Source organism: Anabas testudineus, chromosome 9 (assembly GCF_900324465.2).
Source record: "Anabas testudineus chromosome 9, fAnaTes1.2, whole genome shotgun sequence".
NCBI lineage: Eukaryota > Metazoa > Chordata > Actinopteri > Anabantiformes > Anabantidae > Anabas > Anabas testudineus.
The window spans coordinates 6,390,223-6,416,885 of NC_046618.1; the positions used below are offsets into that span (position 1 = coordinate 6,390,223).

Here is a 26,663-nt window from a genome sequence, read left to right on the forward strand (position 1 = left end):
GTTACGTAAGAGGTGTCTGAGGAAAAGAAATAAACTGCAAGTTTCATTCTTCATCGTAGCCTCCTGTCTTGTGGACAGAGATGGCAGCTTTTCCACCATTTTTCCACCATTTTCACCCCAATCACTAAGGGTTGTTTCTATTTTGATTTAGAAACAGTTTTCGTTAGTGTTTTAAACTGAAACTAAACTGCAATATAAAATAAAAGTGATCTGAAACACTGCACCCTGTGTTTCCCAGGCTCAGGTTGAGGCTAAAAAGGAGCATGAGGGCGCTGTCCATCTGTTAGAGGTGAGCGTCTGGGGTTTGCCTGTGTGTGTTTTTATGTGGTTGCTGCTGGAGGATAAGGGACTTGTCATCCCTGGGGCGGACCAGTGTATATCTTGAGTGATTGCTCTACTTGACCTCACTTTTTTCAGCTCCAGTGTTTTAAAAAGGAAACCTAGGCTGGTACAATATCGTTAAATTTACATGTACACATCTAAATCTTTTCTGAATATTGAATACATCATAAATAACAAAATGCCATAGACTGATAGTTATTTCATCTTTGTATTGGCATTGTAAGGACATGAGTGAATGTATGGGCACCAAAGTATTCTGTAACTTCAAGAGTGTTGTGCTTTTAATATGTGCATGATTGATTACATGAGTAATCATGCTTTATTTCTTTCCTACATCTCTTTTCACTGTATGGGTGTGTGTTTATTCTTATACAGAACCACTTGGACAGCATGCAGGTATTTCAGTATTGCTTTTATTTATTTACTTGATGTAGTCAATTCAGTCCACTGTCCAGACATGTTTACTTTGGACCAGGATGTATGGTGATGATGGAACAGCAGAAATAGATGTTAAACATAGTAACAAGTCAAAAGATAAATATGTAACATAAGTCATACATGCACTGTAAGTGATTTACTGTGTTACTGTGTTTGGTATTCAGAACAATTCAGTGATGCTTCAGAGCAATTTTTTGAGGGTTTACCATCAATGTTTTACATTTCCCTTCAAAGCAAACTCACAAGCGGAGGACTTCTTGACAGGCTCAAACATAGCTGCCAGCATAAGCTAGGGGTTTTTCTGACTTGATCATGAAGAAAGATTTAGCTACGCTCACTTAACAATTGATGAAAAATATTCTACCCATAAGAAATTAGATGAAACTAAAGATGAAAGTGTGGGGCCTCACTGACCGACCATCGACACACTGAGGAATGCAAATTTTGCAAATAGGTTTTAAAAGTTTTAAAGTGTACAATAAATAGATGCAGAACATGTATTAAGTTCACCAAATAAAATGCAAATACAAGCTTTCAGATGTCTTTATATATTGCACATGTATTTTAACAATTATAGCCTTTCAGTCATTTATAGTACATAAATTTGTCATCGCAGTTATATATATTGATGAATACAGTACATATTAGCTTTTGAGTCTGTTGTCTTCAAAGGATCACATTGGCAAACAGAGATGAATATGATCCTTTGTGCCTTTTAGGATTGCATGTGTGATATCCAGCATGTGTTTGCCATACAGCACAGAACTGTATGCTGCTATGGAAACTAATACTTTTACTATACAGAGTTTATTGGTTGTTTGTCTCCTAACAGCATGTTATATCTAACAACAATTTGTCTGCATGAAATGGACTCAGTGTTTTAACTGAATAGTATAGAAATAACAGTTACAGTGGGTGTTGATGTGTATTGGGCAGTGCTTAAAAAATTCCATGGTAGCTTCAGTGTCCTATGGAGTAACTCTGGTTCAGACTGAGAAGTGATTGCTGATGCGTTGCATCATTCAACTTCTGAAACCTGCTCTAGCACCTGGAATTTCTAATAATAATGCCTATTATGATCAGTTTGTCTGTGTGAGTGTGTGTAATGATGTTTTCTTCTATTAAAGTATACAGCTGGTGTTATTTTATATTTTCATTGTTAGGAAATCCCATGAAAAGATCACTACAAACAATATTTATAAATTTCCCTATCTTGCCTGTGGATCTCAAACCAATTGAACTCGCTTTTTTTTCACTGTGAAAGACCCTCAGTTGTCAATGAAGATTTAAATCTTTGAAAACAGATGCTCTGTACAGTATACAACATGTATGTTTTCATTTATTAAAAAAGACTAAATCATTTCAGCATCAACAGCTGGGCACTGTACTTTTAGCAAGCTTTACTTTGGGCTACAGATTTATATATATTTAGTGCTCTAATTAGTATTTTCAGCAGCAGGATAGTATGGTAATAGTAGAGTATACTCTACTATTAATACTGTACATGTTTTGCGATTGACCTAAAATAAATTATAGCGCCGTGGCTAACATGCTGACAAACACATGTGTTTTTGTGTTTTTAATAGTTTTTGGAGAACAACGGAGCTCTGTGGCACAGAAGAGTAAGCAACAACAGGGTTTGGCTCCACAGACAATACAGTAGTCAGTGGGATCAAATCATTGTTGGTTTTAGTCTTTTCAAGGGATTACTTGCAAGTAAGAAAAACATAGAATATCATCAGCCCCATACTTTAAGGCACTGTGGAGTTAGGGTATGCTTTCGGCCTTGAAGAGGCATTTTTACTTTCAATATTATTAGCATTAATTGTTCTGTAGCTGTGCATGTGATTTGTATATTTTACTGTCAACAGTAAAGTCACTTTTCTGTAATGACTTAGAGTAAACCTCATTTCATGTGTTATGTTTGTGTGTAGACAGTAGATGTATAGTATAAATGTGTATAGGTATCTCATATACATACGCACTTTATACCCCATCTTGTCTCTTCCTCCCCCATCTGCCTGTCTGTCTTTGTTTCTTGCTTTTATTTCGGCCTGTCTCTCCCTGTATCTCATTTCTGTCTTGATGACTCTCGTCCCTCACCGTTATCAGGCCAAGGTCCGCGAGCTGGAAGAAAAATGTCGGAGTCAGAGTGAGCAGTTCAACCTCTTGTCAAAAGAGCTGGAGAAGTTTCGACTCCAGGCTGGGAAGTTTGACATTCTCAGCACTGAACCGCTAACTGTATGTGAATCTCCTGGGTCACCCAACAAATCCCTGTCTCAGCTTCTTAATGGATTGGCTGCCCCCATAGGAAAAGGTAAGTGAAGGATTTTATTGATGCTCATCCAAATGGTATTTTGCTCCAATGTGCCTTTTAGGTCATATATTCCTATTTAAGCAAGCATTTTGCAACAAGTTAGCAAATTGATATGTCCCTGGTGCTTCATTATATACAGCACTTTGTTTTAGTTGTCATAAGTGGCTGAGACCTTTCTCACAACTGAATTTGATCAGTAAGAGGCCACCAAATCCATTATGCTTGATGCAGCCAACTCTTCCCAAAGTTCTGTGCAGCTGAATGGATGTATTATTCCTGCTGTGTGAGACATGCTGGCTGTAAGTTCACACTGTACATATTGAGTCAGTTCCCTCACAATGAGGAGAAAACAATTGCAGCTGAAATGAAAAGTCTGAGAGGCAAGGCTTCTGACTTAATCTGCAGTAAACACAGACAGTTAATGAAATAATCAATCATAATGAGAAATAGTCTCTTACTGGCAAAACATGTTCTCTGTTTGTTTTGGTCTTGTTTTTATACACAAATGATTCACTAATTACAGCAGTATGTGCTGTATTGTTCAACTTCTGCTGTGAAATTGTAATTTATATTGCACAGTTACAAGTGATTTGGAAACTGAAGAATATAGTGCAGTGAAGTGTTGCAGTGTGTGCACTCACATATATTTACGTGTTACATGTTTTTTTTCTAATTCTAATTTTATTTCTCTTTTATTCATATCTTTCTCTGTTTCTGAAATGCACATTAGTAGAAGTTGAGCAAATAAACTCCTTTGTTATATGATTTCTTTGTGACATGTTTGATATTAGTTCTGAAAAATTGGGATGTGGGGATCTGACAAGAGAAGTCCTGTTTGTTCCACAGGAAATGAGACTCCAACAAGCAGATCTTTGATATCTGAGTTTATTCGACCACTCCAGATCAGCGGAGACAAGCCTGAGCTCCTCTCTGTCAAGCCAACATTCCTCACTCGCAGTAGAGCCAGCAGCCCAGCACGGGCTTTCCTCTCTGAGGTATCTGATGATGTTTGTAACTTAAATGGCAGATTTCTCTATTTACACTACCATGGCAAATTGACATGTCAATTTGGGGCCGCAATAGAGAAGTATAATTTAGAAGGTTTTTTCTGCCTTCTCCAAATCTAAATTACATTAAATCTTGCTGTTAGGTTTGTGAACTTCCAGCAACAGAAAGTGACAAACGTAAGAGTGTTTGCTAAACAGCTCTGAAGAAGCTTAACTCACCAGTGTTTGATCTGATACTTCACCCATAACTTTGTTCTTTGTGTTTTACTTGTGTATGACTGCGACTGGTCAAAATGTTTTAGTTAGGTGGAATATTTCAAACAGATGATGCATTAGAAAGAATAGAAAGACAGTATTTTTGCTTTTACACTTTTGTTTCTGAACATCTATGCATTTTTAAACAAAATATTCAAATGTTTGTTACAATCAATTCAGTTTTATTTATATAGTGTCAAATCAAAACTGAATAAGCTTGAGTCACTTCACATATTAAGGTCAAGACCTTACACAGTTTTGTTTTTTAAGAGAAACAGAACAATTCCCCTTGAAAAAGCACTAGGCAAAAGCGGAGAGGAAAACTCCCTTTAATAGAAGATACCTCCAGCAGAACCAGGCTTGGGGGGGGGCGGCTATATACCTCGACTGGTTGTAGCAAACGTACAGGGGAGAGGGAACAGGAGAACAGACAAACAGACAACAGACAAATCATCTGGGATAGAGCCAGCAGCTTCTTGGTGTAACCAGCCAGTAGGACCACACAGCCTCCTCCTATGATGACGCTATCTTTCTTCATTAGATGCAAAATAATGTAAAAAGGTTGCCACATTAGCTTTCTGAATATGAGATAAAAGAAAGTACATTTGATGTATAAATATGTTTGCCTTTAGATGGACAAAGAGCTCTGCTCAACTACGAGGTCTAAACTGAGGTTCACAGGGAAGGTTCGACTGTGTATTGCTCGGTACAGGTAAATATACACAACACACAATTACTTATTCACCTACATACCCTTTTACAGCAAACTGAACTAGCTGCTCAGCGTCCTGGACAGATTTTGCTGAGATTATTTGCTTTCCTTCACAGTTTTAGGCTGTGGTCTTAAAGATGATTCAGTGTTTCTATCTCTAAAGAAAATTACCTGTCAGCACAAAAAATAATTGGAATCCTCAGAGCACAAATAGCTGAAACAGACCCAGCATTTTCAGTCCAAACTGTCCTTGGCTCCCTCATGAAATAAATAAATAATTCAAATAACTACATTTTCAACCTACATTTTCCTGAAAGTCATTTATCCTTTGACTTAACAGAGTGTTTGCCCTAATTTGTAAACGTTTAAATTGTGTAAAAGTTTTTAAAATATGACACAGTCACTTCTGATTTATTCCCTGTAGTTACAATCCTTATGATGGGCCTAATGAGCATCCTGAGGCAGAGCTCCCCCTGGTGGCAGGGAAGTACCTCTACATTTATGGAACAATGGATGAGGATGGCTTCTACGAAGGTCTGGCATACCTTGGTATTGTCTTATTGTCTTGGTATTTGTTTTAACAGCACCCCAATAACAACTATCTCCTCTTGGTTTCCCAGGAGAGCTGCTGGATGGACAGCGGGGACTTGTTCCATCCAATTTTGTGGATTTTGTTAAAGATGAGGACACAACCTCTGTCCAAAACAGGGACACAGTGGCTAAAGAATCTGGCTACCTCAACCACAGTAGTCTGGGGTCTCAGAGACTGGGGGTTGGCACAGGAACTGGAACAGGCATAAGCAGCCTGCTGTCTGACAGTAAACTAGACTGTCTTACCACCAGCAGTTTGGGCATGGACCTCCTGGGATCCTCAAGCAACGGGACAGGAGCTTTGGATGTCAGCATTGACGAGGTTGGTGAAGACATTGTGCCTTATCCACGCCGCATCAACCTGATTAAACAACTGGCTAAGAGTGTGATCATTGGCTGGGATCCTCCTGTGGTTCCACCGGGGTGGGGCTCCATCAGTTGCTACAATGTCTTGGTGGATAAGGAGGTACGCATGAGTGTCCCCTACGGGGGCAGGACAAAGTCCCTTATTGAAAAGCTCAATCTGGTCACAAACACCTACCGAATCTCAGTGCAGACCATGACAGATCGGGGCCCATCAGATGAGCTTCGGTGCACTCTGCTTGTGGGAAAGGATGTGGTGGTGGCACCTTACTACCTGCGGGTGGAAAGCATCACGCAAGTCTCTGCTGAGCTCTCTTGGATGCCCAGTAACAGCAACTACAGTCATATCATCTTCCTCAATGGTGCAGAGTACGACGTGGTCAAGGCAGGGGGCTATAAATACAAGTTCTTCAACCTAAAGCCAATGACAGTTTACAAGGTGAAGGTTGTGGCGCAGCCACATCAGGTGCCTTGGCAGCTTCCAATGGATCAAAGAGAGAAGAGGGAAATCTCTGTGGAGTTCTGCACTCAGCCTGCAGGTCAGCCTCCAAAACATTACTCACAATAACTATTCAGTAAGAAAATAATTTTGTCTAATTTTGTGGTGTGAGGTTATATAGTATAGCCAGAGCAAGACTCTCTGGTGTCATTTGAGCCATGCTAGCAGCGCTCAGGTGGTGGCAAAATCAGCCTGTTGGTTGTCGATTAGTCTGCCACTTTGGTACAAATGGAAAGATTACGATGAAATTTGGTACAGATATTCATAGTACCCAGGGAGTGAATACCAATGACCGTGGATCCCCGGAGTTGGCCCTTGTGCCACTGTGAGATTGACATTTGCAGTTTTCAGTAAATCATCTTCACAGCTGGAGATGTTGGATGTATTGCCTTGACATTTGGTGCAGACATTCATGTTCCCCTCAAAATGAATCCTAACTTGATCCTAACTTGATTCACTGTCTTTTCATTTATCAGTTAACCTTTATTGTGTTTAGTAGCTAATGTAGCTGATTTTAGTTGTGCTACAATAAAACCTTAACATGCTTTGTTTCGTAACTTACAGTATATCTGAACGTATTATTAAGTACGTGCTCAGCGGCTCATTTACACATCTTGTAGTAACAGAGCAACAAAGGATTCATTTGGAGACATGTTTAGGACCATCTTGCAAATTAAAGTTTAGTGCTATTTTTTCCCTCTCATGTATTAGAATGTATTCAGGTAACAGAGATAACAATGAACTCTCAAAAGTCTTTCTCTCAAAGTTAATTATACTGTCAGATTCCAGAAACAAATATTTCATCCATTGCTCGATAATAGAAAATCTTTATCTGTTTCCCCAAATTGTGTCTCTGTTTCCTGTACAGGTATGACTGCCATCTTTGTTTTGTTTATAAACAGAGTTGTTACTCTGGAAACTAGCTATAAATAATTGGTGAATTGTATAGTTTATCATCCAGATGGTTGGTCTGGGTCTTTGGGGAATCTGGAGATGCCTTCAGAACAATGACAAGTGTTTTAAACAGCCTTCTGGGCTTTTCAAACATCGGCTATTAATTCAGTTTAGGAGAAACCCGTAGTTATCTGTGTGGCCCACATGCATCATACATGATGGGCACAAACTGGGACTAACACAAGTCCAACAGTTTTAGTTTATTTTTGCTCTCTTTAATGTTTGAGAAACATACCTGGCTCTTTAGCAGCAACATGCTGCACAGTGTTTGTTACTGTAGGTAGTTGCTTTGTCTCTCTCTTGTTTGTTGCTGTTCATGTACTGTAGTGTACAGAGAGCTCATCAGAGCTTTTCTCCTGAAAACAACTGGCTGCTGCAGCTGCAAACAAGTTTGATGAGAGCACTCAGACTGAACCAAAGTCTTAGTTTTGTGTAAGATGTATTTATTCTCTGGTTACCCACAATTGTATTTCCTGTAGACTAATATTCTGTTTTGTTTAAAAGTGATGTGACATTTCACAGGGAAAGCCATAAGATAATGTGCATTCAGCATATCAATCTATTTATTTACTTAGCCACACTCAGGCATTTTAATTTTTCCCCAACCACTTTTAGATTTCCCTCAAGGATTTATGTGTGTAGCGCTGTGATAAGACACATGCATGGTAGAAAAAAAGTGCAATAAGATAAACCCTGAAGATGCACAAAGCTGCATAACACTGGAAACAAGTCTCTCAAAGTCACATTAGTGTAAATAGCGAGTGTAGGTCTCTGGAATTTCTTCTCCCATGAGGCTCATTGATGCTATGCTGTTGACAGGGCTAACTTAGGTCTTACAGCCTGCCAACCTTGCTACGGGAAATCTATAATAAGAGTGACTCTCTTCACAGCCAGCTACATTTATGGCACTGTTTTATGTGTGTAAATATATAGGTGCTGTGTAGTTACCCAGCTGTGGCAGCATAAAAAATAGTGTTCACACGTGTGCTAAGGGAATCATTCAACCTTTAGTCAAAATAGTAAGTATCCCATTGTTAATGTATAAAGTTAAGTAATGAACAGAAAAAAATGGGGAATGAAGGCAGGGCACAGAGAGTGTAACTGGAAAAGGGAAGGTATCACACACAGTGAGTGAAGCTGAACTTAGCTGATGAGCGAACATGCTGAGAGTTCATTAAATGATCTGCCTATTGAACATGTTAATTAGCGGTGTCCGAAATAGTCTCACTATCTGTGGTGGATGATGGTTGTCAATAAAAAGGACAGTATCAATAGACACTATATTAGGTTTACGTACTCTGTGTGTTCTTCAAACTGCTGACTTGATTCATTCTTAGACAAACTATTCATAATAGTCACACAGAGCAGCCTCTAAATTCTTCTCTAGGAATCATTGCCTGTATTTATGAAAGGAGGTCCACTAAAATATTCATTTAAACACTCGTTCAGGAGCTTGCTGTTTACAACTGACAGTTAAAAAATGACAAGAGCAAATGAAATCTCCAAACAGCCGCTGCTGCTGTTTCAAGATTATGTGTGCTGTCAGCTGACAGTCAGAGCAGAAATGTGATTAAGATTACATTGATGTAGATTCTCGGACACACACACAGAGCTGCACGTTCCAGCTCAGAGATACTGCTGAATGCATCTGCTCGTTCTCTCTCTCTCTCACTGTGTGACTGCAGGGAAGCAGCAGCACTACACAGATGGGTATGTTGTTTAGTATGCAGGCAGCACTGACAGATTGTGGAAATAGCAAACTGTGTTTTTTGATGCTCCATAGAATATTGTCAGTAAGAATCTGGCAGTGATATTGGTGAACATACATTAACAGTAGAATGTTGGCAAACTGGGCTTTTTCCTCCGGTGTAACGCCTGCGCCCGATATGCAGATGAATGAATCTTAGGATACACCCTCATGTACCCTCCACACAGAGGTGAGCATAAAAGTGACGAATTGTGAAAAGTGAAGTAATTCTACAAATTACTGTTTGGATATAATAAATATTTAATTAAACTACACTACATAGAAATTACAGTTGTTCATTTCAATGAAAATGCTTTATATATATATAAAGCATTTTATTTATTTTATATAAAGAATATTTTACATTTCTGTCCACACTTTCAATTCAGTTCTTGATAATACATGTTTAGGGGAAAGGCAGTACTTGCGAGACATACATTTTCCTAGAATGAGAAAATCCTTATTTATACCATAATATGGTTATTAAATTGGAGAGTAGTACTGTGGTCAAACAGGCAGGAATAGGTTGTTGAGTTGTTTTTTTTACTCTGTGTTATGCCCCTCAGGGCCCCCTCTTCCTCCCCAGGAGGTGCAGGTCCAGTGTGGTCAGACGCCCGGAGTCCTGCAGGTCAGATGGAAGCCACCAGCTCTGACACCTTCAGGAACCTCCAATGGCGCCAGTGTGATTGGCTATGCTGTGTGTACAAAGGGACAAAAGGTACCAAATGTCATACCAAGTCCTTTTTCTTGCTTTTCACAATACAGCTCTTTAACATGGTAGCCTTTGCCTTCCTCACTGGTGCTTTCTGTGACTAGTGCTCTGATGCCATCTCCTGGAGAAATGATATAACTCTGATATGTAGCCCCCAGGGAGAAGTATTACTTAAGATATGAATAAAAAAAAAACAGAGCTGTTAACAGGCTCCATGGTACTGCCTCGCTGTAATATTGCTTTTCCACAGGGAGCTCTTGTTTTGTGGGTTTCAGTGTGTGTGCAAATGTCTCTGTAACGTATAGTTGGCTCCAGTTTAATTTTAATACAAAATCTGCATGCTGGATAGAAAGAAAAATATATGATCATGACAGGCTTGAATTGGATGATATAGGTAAAGTTCAAATATGGCTCTTTTATTGTGCCAACATCAGATCCGGAAATCTGTTATGACAGTATTTATTTTAGATATATTTTTAAAATTATATTATATTTATTTAACAATGTGGTAGTCCTCTTTAGCCAGTAGATGTAGTTATGATATGGCAATAGAGGAAGTGGTTTTGCCCTGAATTGCTCTTTGGTAAGGACTCTCTTGATTCCTTTGTGAATGCAGATAGCAGAGGTCTTGTACCCCACTGCAGACTATGTGACTGTGGAGTTGAACAGGATTCAGTGTCTGGAGGCCAGGGAAGTCATTGTAAGGACGTTATCAACACAGGGAGAGTCCCAAGACTCGCCTGTGGCCATTATCCCACACAACCTCTTGGGCTCTCCACGCCTCTCCCACCGAACCACTGCACCTCCTCACCCTATACCCCACCCACTGACCCATCCTGTGCACTCACAAACCCATCCTCCTTACCCATCGACATACCCTCCAAATCACCCTCAGCCCCAGGTGCAGCCTCTCCCTCGAGCTCAGCCCCACACGCTGCCCCATGCACAGCCACATTCGCAGCCCATCCATCATCCCCCTCCTCATCCCCAGCCTCATCCCCAGCCTCTTTTCCAACACCATCCCATGCCCAAGTCCAAACCATTAGTAAGTGCCAGAGAGCCAGAAACCAAAGAGCATGAGGTGGGCCTGAGGCAAGCCCAGCCCTGGGAGCGCTCCCCCTCTCCCCTGCCTCCCATGCGTGGACCCAACTTGGAACCGCCACACTTCCAGCCACGGCGGTCACCCTCTCCTCAGAGGATCCTGCCACAGCCTCAGGGAGTCCCCATCCCCAACACCATTGCCAAGGCCATGGCCAGGGAAGCTGCCCAGAGAGTGTTTGCTGAAGGGAATCGGGTGTGTGTGGATTTATTTATTAAACAATATTCATCTCTTCATGTGATGGAATATAGCACTGATCCTTAATGCTATATGGAAATATATATATAAAATAATCAAATATTTTAAATATTTCTGTTAAAACATCCTTCCTTTAAGATTTGTTTACTGAAATTTATATGAAATTACAAAACATGGAAAATCCATCCATCTTTTAGGAATAGTACATTAAGCTATATGGATCTTTCTCAGTCTAAAAGTTCACACTACTCTTATCAGGTTGAGAAAAGGAATATCTTTAGTGAGCGGGGTAACACCCTGCATCCACTCAACTCTGATGAAGAGGAGGATGGCTACGACTCACCTCATGCGAGGAGGAGAGGAGCCTCCGTGGATGAGTTCCTCAGAGGCTCAGAGTTGGGCAGACAGGTAATTTACAGTTAGTTAACTTAAATGTTGACTTTTATTTTCTTAAATATTGCATACCAAATAAATATTTGTAAATGGAGGAGAAAAGGCTCATCAACTGTCAACAAAGGTAGCCACAAACTACCAATAAACTACTAAATATTAATATATCTGTGTAATTTTAGGGTGTGCAAGAGTAATTTTGTATTTCTGTCCAAATTTATCTCACTTTTCTTGCAGAGTTTTTTTTTGTACGAGTTTGATTGCCACAAATTCTCTAATATCGCTCATATGTGCCAAGAATAAATGTTCATAGAATTTCATATGGTTTTTGCATGAGACCCACTGAAATGCTACAAACTTTCCAAAAGATACAAATTATGAACTTACAATAATGTTTAACTCTTGCTCGCTGTCCCTTAGCATCATCATCATCACTACAGCCACAGTGAGGAGTACCACACTGAGAGTAGCCGGGGCTCAGACCTGTCCGACATAATGGAGGAGGATGAAGAAGATCTTTATTCAGAGATGCAACTAGAGGAAGGCCGCAGGCGCAGTATCAACTCTCACAACACTCTTAAGGTACTTACTGCACACCTTCAGTCTGTAGTGGCCCGGGGGAGGACGCAGGAAGATGGGGAAGGGGTGTAACGATGGAGGGTCATGCAGAGGAACCTGTTGTCTTTCACAGGCTCTACGACCAGGCCTCTTGTGGCTTTGCCCGGCTGAGCACCCCCCTCCCACCTTGCATTAGCTGAATCAGCCTCCCCACCCTTTCTTACCCCTTCATCACTGCTTTATATATATATACAAGGCTGAGCTCACAGCATGACAGAGGGAAAGGCTGTGAACTAAAAGCATAATGGTTTGCATTGCATTTTGATGCTCTTTCTGCTGCACCAACCAAGTGTTACAAATGTTTAAATCAAATGTTAAAATGTGATGTTGAAGTGCAAAATTTCATACAGTCTGTATCAATGGGTCATGGCATATCAAGTGCATATGGGAATCTCATTTAAGTGAGTACTTAAATGGAAATATTTACTTTTATTTATGTCTGTCATGTCCTAATGTTTAAGTTTTCTACTTCGATGTAGATGTTTCATGATTCTGTCTTCATCTGGTCTGTCAGTGGGGATGTGTGGATATAAAGCCAATATGCTGTCATAAAAAAAAGGATGTTATAAGTGAGAGGCACTTTAATGGCTGATGGGTCCTCTGTGTAGCTTATGCAAGTCACTACAGAATCACTTCAAATGTGATTTTATTATTTATATAAACATGATTCCTGATTTTGTTCAGTTCAGTCTGTACTGTAGTAGTGTTCATGAAGAGCATTCATTGGTGCATTCCTTTCTTAAATGCACCAATATCGCCTCTACTTTGTGTCATTGACATCTGTTTGTACATTACTGTTGTACATTATCCACCACCATATTATAAAACATTTAGTAAGGTAATAGTTGTTTTCTCTAAAGTACCTATTGTTTTGTGTGAGCACAGAAGAAGTTCAGCATTTTTCACTACATGTGAAATAGCCAAAAAAAGTCTTATTACTAGTAGATTCTTCTACTCATTCAGCTTCACATCATTAATTTTTCCTTTTGGGATTCGATGTTTTCATCCAACTAATTCTTTCAGTTTCTTTTTTTTGCTTTTTCACCTCTGTGTCAACACTTACTTCATTAGTTTTCACCCCATATTTGAGCCTTCACAGATTCCTGTTCAGAGCATGCCATGTCCTCTTCATGGAATGAGACTGCATGTCTTACTACATTGCCACAAATAACTAATTCTACCTTTATTTTGTCTTTCCCCCCATTTGTTCTATTCACATACTGTGTTGTTTCCTGCCTGTTCTAAAACCTTCAAAAAACCTTACAACCCCCTCCCTCACAAAAACCTAAACTGAACCTTTTTGAATTGAACTAACTGAACTGTGAAATTGTGGAACTTTGCCTCCTGCTCATGACTGAAGGCATATTACAAGCGTCAGGACTTAGCTGAGGAAAGAGACTGCTGGGACCTCCAGAGGGAGGTGGTGAAGCAGAGGTCACTCCGCAGCAAGCGTCTCCACAGCATCCCTGAGGTGGCTGAGGAGGAGTCAGACAGCTTGGACAGCATGGGGCAGCGCTTGAGTTTTGAAGAGGGTGGGCGGCCGGGAACGCCGCACACCCAGAGGAGGATGTATCCCCAGAACCATCTCACCCCCAGCAAGACCTCACGCCACCTGCAACGCCAGCGATCCTCCCCTCGCTTCACTGACAGCCGCTACTGCTACAGTGCAGAGGACCGCAGTCTGGGACGCCCCAACCGCCAGAACACTAAGAGTCCAGATAGTGGTTTAGACTGTGGCAGTGAGGAAGAAGGCTCTCTAGGCCGGAGTCATCGAGGGTACTATGCTCACGGCAGCCCAATGCGGGGACCTGTGCGCATCATACACTGTGAAGGGCCAGTAGAAAGGCGGGCGTTGGCTATGGGTCGTAAAAGAACTTTGACCCGCCAATGTAGTGTGGAGGAGGAGTTCTCTGATGTGCCAGTGACGGCAGCCAAGTCAGTACACACAGGTGACTTTAGGAACAGGGAGCACTTTGGGCCAGGTCGTGAGACGGGGCCACGAAACTACTCCAGGGAAGGGGCCCTGAGCGAGGGCAGGCTGAACGAGTTGGACAGGGTCTATTACAGCCCCCACAGGGAGGCTAAGGCCCAGTCTTTGTCCAGGCTCAACCGGGACCAGCCGCTGGTGTGTGATTCAGACTTTCTGCTGTACTTTCCATCTGCAAGCTGCAGCCATTCTGTTTCCTTAATGTCTGTTTTTCTTTCTGATTACGCCCTCCTTTTGTTTGGCATCTTATTTTCATTTTATGACAAGTTATCATACGTTCATAGTAAGTCTGGTTTGATGTTTTATTTTGTGTGAATTACTCTACTCGGGTGGTTATAGTAAAACTTTAAATTACCTAAAGGCCATTTAACTAAGTTTTGATTTCTCATGTCTTTGAGGGAAAAGGTTCCATATAATGGAAAGTCTCTGTGCGGTGCATGGGGACATGCTGCTCCCGTCTGTTCTTCCTCTGCCCCTGCATTCTCTCTGCCAGTTGCCAGCTTCATATGTTGTGCTCCATGTCTCGCCCTCTACAGCTGCAGCTGCATTGCTCCACCTTGTGCTTAGAAATTTATTTCAGCATCTTCAGCTTCTCATTGCTGCACATAGAAACTAAGGCGAGACCAAGACTTAACCTTCAACCCGTACGCATCATCTCATCTATTTCATTTCGTTCAGCAAAAAATGTTCGTACTCATCATCACTTTTCATAAATTAAATTGTTCTAACATAAAGCCCCAAAGCTGAAGCTAAAATGGCTTTGCTGATTTAACCACATCTTGAGCCTTTCTTAAGCACATTCACCCTCTCACTCTTTCTCTCATTTCTTTAGTCGTAAGTTTTATTGTTTTCTTTTGCTTACTTTTCTCATCACAGAGCTGACATGCACAGAACAAAACAAACCAAACAAATGGTCTTTAGCTAAACATCTGACCCTTTCTGACCCCCTTCCATGTTGTCGTGTTGGGGGTTGATTTGATTTTCTCCTTTTGATGGTTTGTTGGCTTTCGTTATTGTTTTATAGATTTATTTCTCTATTATTTTGCCTCCCTAAGGACAAATGGAAGCCATCATTTGGTCTTGTGGTTTTTCAGTTGTTTTGACAGGAGTGTGGGATTCTGTTAAACGGTTTGAAATGTTTGTCTTCGCATTGGAGGCGTTTTGTTGTTCTAACCTCTTATCTATTGTTTTTTACTCTAAAGATCATTGGGAACTCACCATCACATGGAAGCGCTGATCGTCTGGACCATTCGGGGAGGAGGCCGGTTCACATCGGCACCCCCCCTCAGCGACGACCCATCCCATCCATTGGTTAGTGAGGTCACCACATGAGGAGGCGTCTCATCCCCACCTGCAGGGCGACTGACGTTTGTGCTATTTATACCATGTGTTTCCCTTAATCATGTGAGCCAAGCTGTACATCTTTCCCATAGAGCTTACACGACCACATACTGTAGATCCCTTCTTTGTGGGGTGTTGTGGGGTGCACACCCTGTAGCTGTCCATCCTCATGAGCTGGATTCTCCAAATATTCACATGCAGTTTTGCAGGGAAAATATCGCAGATACACTACCTATGCCTGTGTTTACTGTGGGTTAACATGTTTACATGACTACCCAATTTGACCCTGCAACAGTGTAAGCATTGCTGTTTTACACCCAGTGACTCCAGAGTGAAACCTGTTGCCTTGTACACCCCCCACCTCAGGGCAACCTCATCATCCTACTGTCTCAGCATGAGTGAAAGGGTGCGGGGGAATCTCTGATCATAACGTTGTGATTGGTGTCTTCTGTAGAGATCACCATGGACAGTAACAGTGAGGGCAGTGAGGGGAACCTCTCACCCGTCAAGGACGATGTTTACTATGGCAGTGTAGCTCGGCGCAGGATATGGCGATCTATGTCCTCAGAGGATCAATATGGTATGTGGTGCAGACAATTTACCTTGACAATTCCAGAAAAGGCCAAGTATGGTTCTTGAATACATGCAGTGACATCAGCGGTCCCTTTTCTGTGCTGGACAGTTAGCTGCTTTGTTTAGAGTAGCTTAGCTTAGCTGAATAAAGCTGATGGGGGAGGCCACCTGCTGGAGAATGAAAATCACTCCCCTGTATGTCCTCCTACACCTTCAATCCCAAGAAACCCCACCCTACCCACTCTTCCCATTCACCCTCCATATCCAGGCCACTCTGCCACCTAACTGCAACCTAGCCTCCTTTCCTTTTCCTTACCTCCCTCGCTATCTCCTGTTTTCCTTCTCCTCTTGCCATTATGAGCCAGTAACCCTGTTTCCAATTCATTTTGCATGTGTTAATACAGCTAGAAGGAAAGACACATTACTGGATGAATTAGTGCATTCTTGTTGCCTTGTTGGTATCACTGAGTCGTACTTTCATGAACTCTCCTATCATCAAATCAAATGCGTTTTACACAGTTAGAGCACATTTTACATCAACCAAAACTCATATTTCAGTTACTTAGTTAGTGTTGGTTGCCGATCTGTGAGCCATTATTCAGACTTTGAACCTGCCATTGAAACATTTAACATGGTGATCAATGAGAAGCATGGGGAAGTGATATCAGGTTCATCCCTTCCCCCTCACTGTCCCTGATATCTGCGTTGCCAGGAACTGCTGCTGGGGCATTTGATGTGTTATTTCCCTTGGGAACATGTTTCCTTTGCCCTTTTTTGCTGCACATTGTTTCCAGATGTGGCCTAAAAGCATGACATTCTACCTGCATTTGATCTAGGAATGCTCTCCTTGGCATCCTGGGAAAGCATGCATGTTAATCAGCCTCTGTGAGATAAGGCAGTGAAACAGCAATGGACAATAGTGTTACCTGTGTCCTCCTGGTGTGTCGTACAGTTTCCCTTGCACCCTGAAAGCTGCTCGACATGTTGTTCCTGTCGGTGTTGTGCTGTCATGTGTTTGTGACCATCACGGCAGCAAGCAGAGATGTGTGAACGAAGTACCCTGCTGTGCTACGACTGTACTGAGTGTTTACTGCAAAAGCATCTTTTGCTTTTAATGTATTGAATATCATTTTCAAAGTGAAAAACATTAAAGCTGTAAGTGTAATTATCACGTTCAATTTCTGGGTCTTTTTTCACACATGCATCTCATCGCCCTCTCCCCTGTCAGCTCTAACAAAGAGACATCTTCTGCTCTCATTGCCTCTACAGCCAGCGTGGCTGTATAAGGCTGGTAGTAGCAGCAGAGGCCTCCTCTATGTTTCAGACGGCTTTGGCGGGCGCAGGTGCGGGCGGGGTCGGCGATCCCCAGATTACTATGAGGAGTCAGAGCCGGAGGAGATGACCCGTGTGTTTGTGGCCCTGTTTGACTATGATCCCATGTCCATGTCTCCCAACCCTGATGCTGCTGATGAGGAGCTGCCGTTCAAGGAAGGCCAGATTATCAAGGTGAAGATGCTTAACACTACTCAGAGACTAATAAACACTGCTCCTGAAAATGTTGTCCTAGCTTTTAGAATTACACGTAAATAATAAATACTACACGTCTTTATATGTAGATGTGATTGATGATTCTTTTTGTCGCTTTTTTCTTTTTCTTTCAGGTATTTGGGAATAAAGACACAGACGGCTTCTACAGGGCAGAGATCCGGGACAGAGTTGGTCTGATCCCCTGTAACATGGTCTCTGAAATCCAAACAGAAGATGATGAAATGATGGAGCAGCTCCTCAAACAGGGCTTCCTGCCACTCAACACTCCCGTGGAGAAGTTAGGTGAGACATCGCTTTTCATTGCTGGACTGTGTCAACTTTGACCTTGTGCACTTTACGTGGAGAGGGCAACTTTCTGTTTTAGAACAAATGTCTTTTACTGACACATTTCTTGTTTCCTCTACTCTTCCCACTTAATTATATTTTTCTGCTTTCCTGTGAAGTGAACTGCGACCGTTTCAAAGATGGCCGCTCAATAAATCGCAGGTCCAGAAAGTCCAAGAGAGGTCTGTGTCCTGTGAGATGCTCTTCTGCTCTCTGTTTCATCTTTGCTGCTATTTTTCATTCCTCATCCTTCTTATTCATCTGTGAACCTTCAGCTAATTTCCACTGGTTTTGCTGTCACTAAGCTTTCCACAACTACTAACATGGACCTCATTAACAATGAGAGCCAGATGAAAACACATTGCAAAGATTGTTGGATTTGCAAGGCTGTTATGTCTTGTCACTGGTCATCACATCTTTCAGTAAAGAGTTTTGCACTATTGTTTCTGATTACGCATCTTTGTCTCTGTCTTTTATTCCTGTTCCTCTCCACAGAGAGAAACAGACGAAGCAGCCGCCAGCACCCGATGTCCACACGGAGAATGGTTGCCCTGTACGACTACGACCCCAGAGAAAGCTCTCCTAACGTTGATGTAGAGGTACTCTCCTCCCGTAGCGCTAGCTTTTCACTTTTTCACTTTTCTCTTTAATGAGTTATCATCATGAGTTTTCATTGTGTTAACAAAAGCACTAAAGGAATCAAAGCACAAAACACAATAGGATGCACAAGCAGTGAAGAGAGGATGTAGGTTGCTTGCAGTTTAACTTTGGAAAATGTGCACATCGTTTATCAGTGGTTTCACTCTTCATGTCTAAATATGAAGCTACAGCAAACCATCGGCTAGTTTAGCACAAAAACTGAAAGCAGGAGGAAATAGCCAGTCGGACTCAGTTTAAACTTTAAATCAACTGCTTACCAGGCACAACAGGCTTTAACTAACTCTAACTCGTGACATAGTAATGAAATGTAACTTTCATTCCACAACAATATGTACACAGTTACAGTTAACACTGTTAGGAGGATTTGAAAGTACTTTCACGTGGTTCCCCCTCGGTTTCACTTACTCTCACCTTTTCATTGGCACTGCCACCGACACAGTATGAGGGCAACAGACTGAATGAGGAGGTGAGTGACGGTGAGGAGGGTACACTACTGTCCACTCTGTGTGTGTTTGCTCCCCTGTTTGTTGGAGTACAAAGGAGGGGGCGGGCTTTGGACGAAGGGCTACCGCCCTCTGTCCCTGGTGGTCATGAAAATAGCCCCCCATGCATTGCCTGAGCCAGCACCCCCCCCCCTCGGTTTGGTCTTTTGTGTGGAGCTCTCTCCTGCGTACTGTACATACACTATGTTTGGTTTGTGTGTTCTTGAGAATCCCGTAGGAGAGATGTGCCCAGTGTGTTGCAATCCTGTCTTCAAAGTTCCAACATCTGATGCATTTACAGTTGCAACAGTCCAGCTGCTGAGACTGAATTGACACTCGTATTTAAGATGCATCACATTGACTTGGAGAAGGAAGCACAGCATTTCAGACTCATCAAACCCCAGTAGATTTGATGTTTTGGAAAGTCTTTGCTGCACTTCACTACTTAAACATGACACAGTGGGACAGGTGTATCTCAAGGCCTTTTCTTCTCTGACAGGCTGAACTGACTTTCTGTGCTGGTGACGTCATCACAGTTTTTGGGGAAATAGACGAAGACGGCTTTTACTATGTAAGTACTAAGCACTTCTGTTCTTTAATGCAAAAACAGTACATCCTTACATTTATACTATACACAGTTTCACATTAAAAAAGACAATGTTTACCTGCATCGCTGTGAAGTGGGTAGAGTCATTTCGGGCTTCTTTATAGGGCTTTTATGCAGACTGTAGACAATGGTAGGTGACTTACAGTTGGCTTACTTCCAAGACTTGAAAGCAAATGAAGTTTTCCTGATTGAATCAGTACCAGGCCAAATACGTCAGGAAAGAAAAACCACAAAAATCTGAGGATAATATGTAAAAATTACACCTCTAATACCTCTAACATACATGAATTATGAGCTTACAGTTTGGATGAATTTGTCAGTTGTGAAGCGATGTTTTGCAATGATAAAGCACTTTAAAATAGTTTAGATCCCTGATTTGTCCCTAACTGATTTTTTCTTTGCCACAGCAATGTCAGCAAACTGACAAACATCTTGTGTTTCTTCAGAAACAATAGGAATTTAACTCATAGACAACTTTAGATTGGACGAGTTCCATGTTAAAGTTCCTGTCTTCTAATTATTGATTTTATGCACACGTAAACCGGTGCACTACTCAACACACTCCCTTGTCAATCATTTCACAGACTGACAGCTGCTGGATGAAAGAAACATGATTTCAAAGGAAAATATTTACTAAAATGTTGAGAAGGAGGAAGTGCATTCAGGGACACGCTGTCAATTTTCAATAAACACTGAGATAAATAACATTTGTTGGTTTACAAGAAAACTTTAGAGCAGCTTTGAAGTGAAATACTTCTGTGCAGATGAGAAACCGTTTGATTTCATGGTAACTTTAAAAAATCTGACTGCGTGGAGTCTCACTGTTGTTGTGTACGCCACAGGGTGAACTCAATGGACACAAAGGACTCGTTCCTTCCAACTTTCTAGAAGAAGTGCCTGATGATGTAGAGGTTTTTCTCACTGATTCACCATCTCGATACCCCCAGGACACTCCTGCACGGATAAAGACCAAAAGGGTACATGCTCCTTCGCAGTACTAGCCCTCTGTCATCCATTTACTCTTTTCAGTTCCCTCTATCTCCTTTAGTTTTGTGTCTGTGCGTGTGTGTCTCATTGATCCAAATGGGATTACTGACTTTGGAGCATTATACTGTACATAAATAGATGTCTAAGATCTATGAAAAAATAAAACTTTAAAACTATGACTTGACAGAGTTACTTTTATTTTTCATGTTTACTGCTGTGACGGGTGGGTGGGGGGAGGGGTCTGCATTGTATAATACATGGATATATGGTATTCATAAAGCATTCTCAGTAAGAGTAAACTGGCGAGGGTGAAACTCCTGACTTTTTACTCCTTGTGTCATGTCTTGAACAGCAGTTAACACTTTTTTGCACATGCATATTTAGCACTCTAACAGATGCTTTATGAATATATTCTGTGTTTGAGCTCAAATAATTTCTAATAGATAAATAGTTTTGTTGTACTGAAAGATGAACTACAGTGGCGAGAAAAAGTATGTGAACTTCACGGTTTTCTGCATTAATTTGTCATAAAATATGATCTGATCTTTATCTAAGTCAAGAGTATTAACAAATATAATGTGCCTGAAGTAATAACACAAAAAAAAATCTGATCTTTATCTTTATTGGGAACAACTACAAAAACCTAGTGTGAGTGGAAAAAGTATGTGAACCCTTTGAATAATGACCTCCAAAAAGCTAATTGGAGTTGGAGGTGTTAGCATACCTAACATAACATTCTCAGTTTGCTCCACACAAGAAGAAGATGCTTATCTGAGCCATGCCTCACCAAAAGGAGCTTTCAGAGAATCTACCATCAAGAATTGTTGATTTACACAAAACTCAAAAGGGTTACAAAGTGATGTCAAGAGAATTTAGAAATTCACCGGTCTACAGTTAGACAATCTACAAATGGAGACACTTTGGGACTGTGGCTACTCTTGCAAGAATTGGGCAGCCAGTCAAAATGATCCAAATCTTCTGTTTACTAAAAAGAACATTGCTGCACACCTGATGTTTGCCAAAGAGCACAATGACACTCCACAGCAGTATTGGCAAAATGTTTTGTGGACTGATGAAACTATATTGAACTATTTGGAAAAAACACACAGCACTACATCTGGCATAAAAAGGTCACTGCATATCATGATGAAAACATCATCCCAATCGTAAAGTATGGTGGAGGAACCATCATGATTTGGGTCTGCTTTGCTCATCAGGGTCTGGTCAGCTTGCAGTGATTGGGGGGAAGATGAATTCCCAAGTGTGTCAAAAAACTCTTCAGCATAATGTGAGAATGTCTGTACGTCAGCTGAAACACAACAGAACGGCTTCAGAAAAACACAATCCACCCTTGAGCTCAGACCTCAACCCAATAGAGATGCTATAGAACGGCGAATATGACGGAGCTAAAGCAGTTCTGCAGGAAGTATGGGCTAAAGTCCTCCTCAACAATGTGCAGGTCTGATCCACAGCTACAGTTTTTCCACTCGCACTATGAGGTTTTTATGGTTGATCGCAATAAAGATTTTCAACAATTCTTTGTTTATTTTATTTTATGCACATTATATTTGTTAATACTCTTGACTTAGATGAAGATCACATAATGTTTTATGACAAATTAAAGCAGAAAACCATGAAATTGCAAAAGGCTCACATACTTTTTCTTGCCACTCTATGTAGTGTGTAGCTCAGCATGTTCTGTAGTCCAATGCATGAGTTCTTGAACATTTTCTATACAGAGAAGTCTAGTGTAGTACAACTTTTGTATCTGCTCCTCAACGCCCTTTTTGTATATTGCTTTCTTGTAAAGTAGCACGCAAAGGTCGCATAGCCTATGTTACCATCAGAGAATAATTTGAGTAAGCAAAGTAATTATTTACTAAATGTAAATATGTGATGTTATTTTTGTGTTTAACCAATAATGCAATTGTTGAACTATGATTAGGTGTCATCAGATATTTCTTTCCTTGTGTTCTAATTTGCCATTGTCACGGTGCAAACTACTGAAATGCCATCACCATATTTTTTTATTTCTTTTCCTCACCCGCTTGGCAAAACAGAAGAAGAGTGTTCATTTCACACCTTAAAGGCTCTGTTTCCGTCACGTAAGTGAGCAACTGAGGATACCAAGATTACGCTCCCCTCGTCTAATGCAGATGACATGGGTACCCTTAGTTTCTGGTATGCAACACGTGTATGACCTTTCAATGACATTCCTTTAGTGCTGTGGCTTTAGGTAGATCTTAGGAATCGTCTTTGTTTCACCCAAAACACTCAGTACTGTTTGTTGATAGCAGGTAGTAACCCTAGCCAATGCATTAGACAAGAAGTATGGTATCTTCAGTTGTTTCTCTGAGTGTTGTACATGACAATGTCCGTCTACTGCAATAAGTCTCCTTCTGTAACTCTGTGATGAGCTAAAAGGCAGCGGTTGCACAGAATCCCTCAGTGACCAATAGAATCTGTTAAAACTGACAGCAGTGCCGACACGTAGACGTCTCTTAGTCTGTGCAGTGAAACAAATTGCATCGACAGGACACACAGGACACGTCTAGTTCTGTGTACACACTGAGGTTATTATGGATGAACTAACTGTAGTCCATACGCTGACACTTGTTCCATAGTGTTTTCTTTGTTATTGATTACTAGAAATGTTTCTTTGCCTCACCTAAGTTTGTCATTCAAATCTGGACTAGTCTGGACTTTAAGTTTCAGTGTTAGTGGAGTACCTGTACTTTTGTACTTTATATTTTAGAGCATGTACTGAGTACTTCAGTTTGAATAAAGTCGTGTGTGCACTTTTAGTTGAGTACTGAGATAGCGTACTTGTGCCACCTCTGGACTGCACAGTAAGAGCTGCTGATTTAAAGAGAACTGATAATTATATGGGTTAGTGCCGTCACCATTTGACTAAAATGCTACTTAAGTTACTGTGCTGGTAGCACAAGTGGAGAACAATCACAATGAACTGACTCAGCGGTGTCCATTATTCAGCAATAATTAGCTTCATAATTAGCCACTGCACACTGCTGGTCATAACTTTCTTTCAAAATATACATATATAAATTTAGCCTCATAAAAATGGAATCTTTAATCATCTGTTTCCCCAAAGTGCAACTTAAAGGAGCCTTTTAGCTCATGATTACAGAAAAGGAGTAGTGACTAGTAGTTTCTCTGTAACCCAGTTGCATCAGTAAAAGTCTATATATATACAGTATATATATAAATATATATATATATAAGAGGAAGGAAAGTGATTGTGATATAATTATGTGCTACTTGTCCCAAAATGCAAATGTGTTTGTTGGTGTGAGAGGAACTGCTCTGCCTATGATAGTCAATGTTGGGAAATGTCTGAATTTACACTGATGTAGCAGTTAGTCAATGTCATGCTTATATCCTGTGTTGTTGCAGCTTATTGATAGAAGCTTCATTTAAAAAAGACAAAACACACTGCATCTACCTGACAGAGGAGGAGGGGGAGGCAGGGAGGAGGGTGGGAGTGTGTATGTATAACCTGAGTGCAAAGCACAAGATCATCATCCAGGGAGGTAGACTTCAGATCTATGGTGGCCCTGCTGAGACAGGAAGGACATAAGACAAAGAGGGGAGTGGTGGCTGAGGTGTGAGAGACAGCTGGCTTTTTAACACCCTCAACTGTCCCTTACGGGTCTCCCATTAGGTTCCATTGGAAAAATCGGGTCCGCCCAGAAGAGCAGCCTCTCCTACAGTGCGTCCACACGTCCCTGGCTCTGGCCCTGCCATCGTGGGGCCTGCCGGTCCTATCAGGGCCCCACTGGACACATACTCCACCAAAAAGAAAAAAGGACTGCTCTCCAAAGGGAAGAAACTATTGCAAAGACTTGGCGCTGTTAAATGATTTGACTCATTTGGAGAGAGACATCCACTTCCTTGTAGTGTGAAAAAAACGAAACAAAAAAGAACAGATGTAAATCCAGCGGACAGGTGATATTTGAGCTTAGCAAATGCTTTATTCTTGTACATCTGTTGTATACTAGAATATTTGTATTTTGTTAAAGGTATCAACTTCATATTTTCAATAATACATTTAATATGTTTCCAACACATCACAGCATCAGCAGATGAAGTATTGAGTGTCATACCTCCACGTCGCTGGCTCATGAAGTTTTGGGGGACATTCCCCAGCGTACGCATGGTCTGTAAATGACCAGTGTCTCCGTGAGTAGAAGTCTGAATGTCACTCAAACACTGAGGGCTCAACTAAACCGTGGGATCCATTTTGAATTTGAGGAAAAGGATGGACTTGGGAGGGGCTCAACTTGAGTTCAAAACAGCCAGTTAATAAATCGTATGAGAGGTTTGCATGCTTTACTTCAGCACATTCCCTCCCGACTCCTTGAGTGCGTGCAGTGTGACGGGCTCAGTACGGAACATGAAGCATGCGGTACTTTAAGACGGCGCGGCTGACTTGCTGTGCAGTATACTGTGACAAATCAACACAACTCCTACCCCTCTGTCTTATCTCTGCAAATGAGATAGAGGCAAGCACCCCCACCCCAAAATGTCAGACGCTGACAAAACAAGCACACAACGTACCTACTACAGGGTCTCTGCAGTAAATCAGCCTGAATGAAAATGCCTAGTAGATCCAACCTTCATGTATTTGCCTTATACTTGCACAATCTTTGTCCAGTACAGCGTGCCATTCCATGCCTACTACTCATTTATGTTGTTACTAAACGTTACGAAACAAGATCTGTGTGCAGATGTTAGTCCTGACTTGTAGTGTGCAGGGTAATGTGTGACTGTCGTGACTTCCATAGGAGCAGAGCTTAGACTTTTGTATTAACAATGTCCATCATCCATAGTTAACTAAGAAATCCAGATAAGAAATAATAGATAGTGAAAAGGGTCAAAAGGGCAAAAAGTCTCCCTGCATACCACATTTCTGAGCTGCTGGTTATATGGAGACACCCGAGTTCTGTTGTCCGTGTTTCTGCCACATTGATGCACATCTACCAAGGGAACAATATTACAGATCTATGTGAATTGAAGTACTGTTACTGAACTGCACTTGATTCAAGACATGCTACATATATGGGCTTCATTAGTGGACTAACAGTTTCTACTCCTTCACATTAGTTCCAGTGAGACACAAAGCTACCTCTACACTGCCCCTCTATCTTTGTAACCCCCAAATCTACTATTAGGTCTGAATATGTCTGTTCAAGCCAGTCAGTCATCGATGCTTGTTCAGTGTCCCGTGTTATGTTGGTGCAGGATTCAAGTACTGTATATCAATCTTATACTGTATATATAAATATATAACTACACCTAAATGTAGAGTAGTGAATGTATGATGATTTGAAAACCAATGTATTTTCAAAACTGTCCAAAAGGATTGTGCAGATGTCAGTTTGTGCGTGAAATGAAACAGTCCACCCTGATCTCCTCACACCATTGTTTTCCATTTCATCTTCTCATGTACTTTAGACTAATCTTTATTTCCTACAGACGAGTTGAACTGAAACTGCCAAAAAAGAATGTATGCAAAACATTCTGTAACATTTCTGTACAATTATTCGGCTGAACGGCCACGTTGACGTCCAGCACCCAGATGTACATCTGTCCCCATTTAGGAACCATGTTCCTCAGACATTGCTTTTATTAATTTTGAGTGACTGTTGCTCTTTTTGTACTTTGTCCATTTGTAAAATTCTTTTTAAATGTTTATACTTGATTTTCAAACTGCCTTTTTTGTACATTTAACTTTATAATCAAAACAGTGCAAGCTTTCCCCATGGTGTCTTGAAGACCATATTGTTTTAAAGTCTGCAATTGTGTGCTAGCTTTATGATAAGAACTATCAGCCTATATTAATGGTTACAAATTATTGTGTGGGTGTGCATGTGCAAACTTTTCTAAAAAAA

The 26,663-nt window shown here is 41.1% G+C and overlaps 1 protein-coding gene across 18 annotated transcripts in view; it reads left to right on the plus strand.

Moving 5' to 3' along the window:
- rimbp2 (RIMS binding protein 2) overlaps positions 1-26,597 on the plus strand; it is a 76,593-nt gene extending 49,996 nt beyond the window's left edge. For 4 of the 18 annotated variants that reach the window (XM_026344097.1, XM_026344099.1, XM_026344109.1 and 1 more), the window contains 21 exons: positions 239-289; positions 718-738; positions 2,367-2,402; positions 2,893-3,097; positions 3,944-4,092; positions 4,992-5,071; positions 5,496-5,605; positions 5,692-6,564; positions 9,792-9,943; positions 10,554-11,231; positions 11,493-11,642; positions 12,045-12,206; positions 15,432-15,540; positions 16,025-16,150; positions 17,468-17,649; positions 17,805-17,973; positions 18,135-18,197; positions 18,511-18,614; positions 19,657-19,728; positions 20,607-20,741; positions 22,812-24,209. In XM_026344097.1, coding sequence (XP_026199882.1) covers positions 239-289; positions 718-738; positions 2,367-2,402; positions 2,893-3,097; positions 3,944-4,092; positions 4,992-5,071; positions 5,496-5,605; positions 5,692-6,564; positions 9,792-9,943; positions 10,554-11,231; positions 11,493-11,642; positions 12,045-12,206; positions 15,432-15,540; positions 16,025-16,150; positions 17,468-17,649; positions 17,805-17,973; positions 18,135-18,197; positions 18,511-18,614; positions 19,657-19,728; positions 20,607-20,741; positions 22,812-22,838 — 3,654 coding nt within the window. In that variant the 3' untranslated portion in view covers positions 22,839-24,209. Of the gene's footprint in view, positions 1-238; positions 290-717; positions 739-2,366; positions 2,403-2,892; positions 3,098-3,943; positions 4,093-4,991; positions 5,072-5,495; positions 5,606-5,691; positions 6,565-9,791; positions 9,944-10,553; positions 11,232-11,492; positions 11,643-12,044; positions 12,207-13,602; positions 14,368-15,431; positions 15,541-16,024; positions 16,151-17,412; positions 17,650-17,804; positions 17,974-18,134; positions 18,198-18,510; positions 18,615-19,458; positions 19,553-19,656; positions 19,729-20,606; positions 20,742-22,811; positions 24,210-24,433 lie in introns of those variants that run through there. The other 14 variants (XR_003297703.1, XM_026344098.1, XM_026344111.1 and 11 more) reach the window with 14 other exon arrangements.
- The last annotated feature ends 66 nt before the right edge of the window (positions 26,598-26,663 follow it).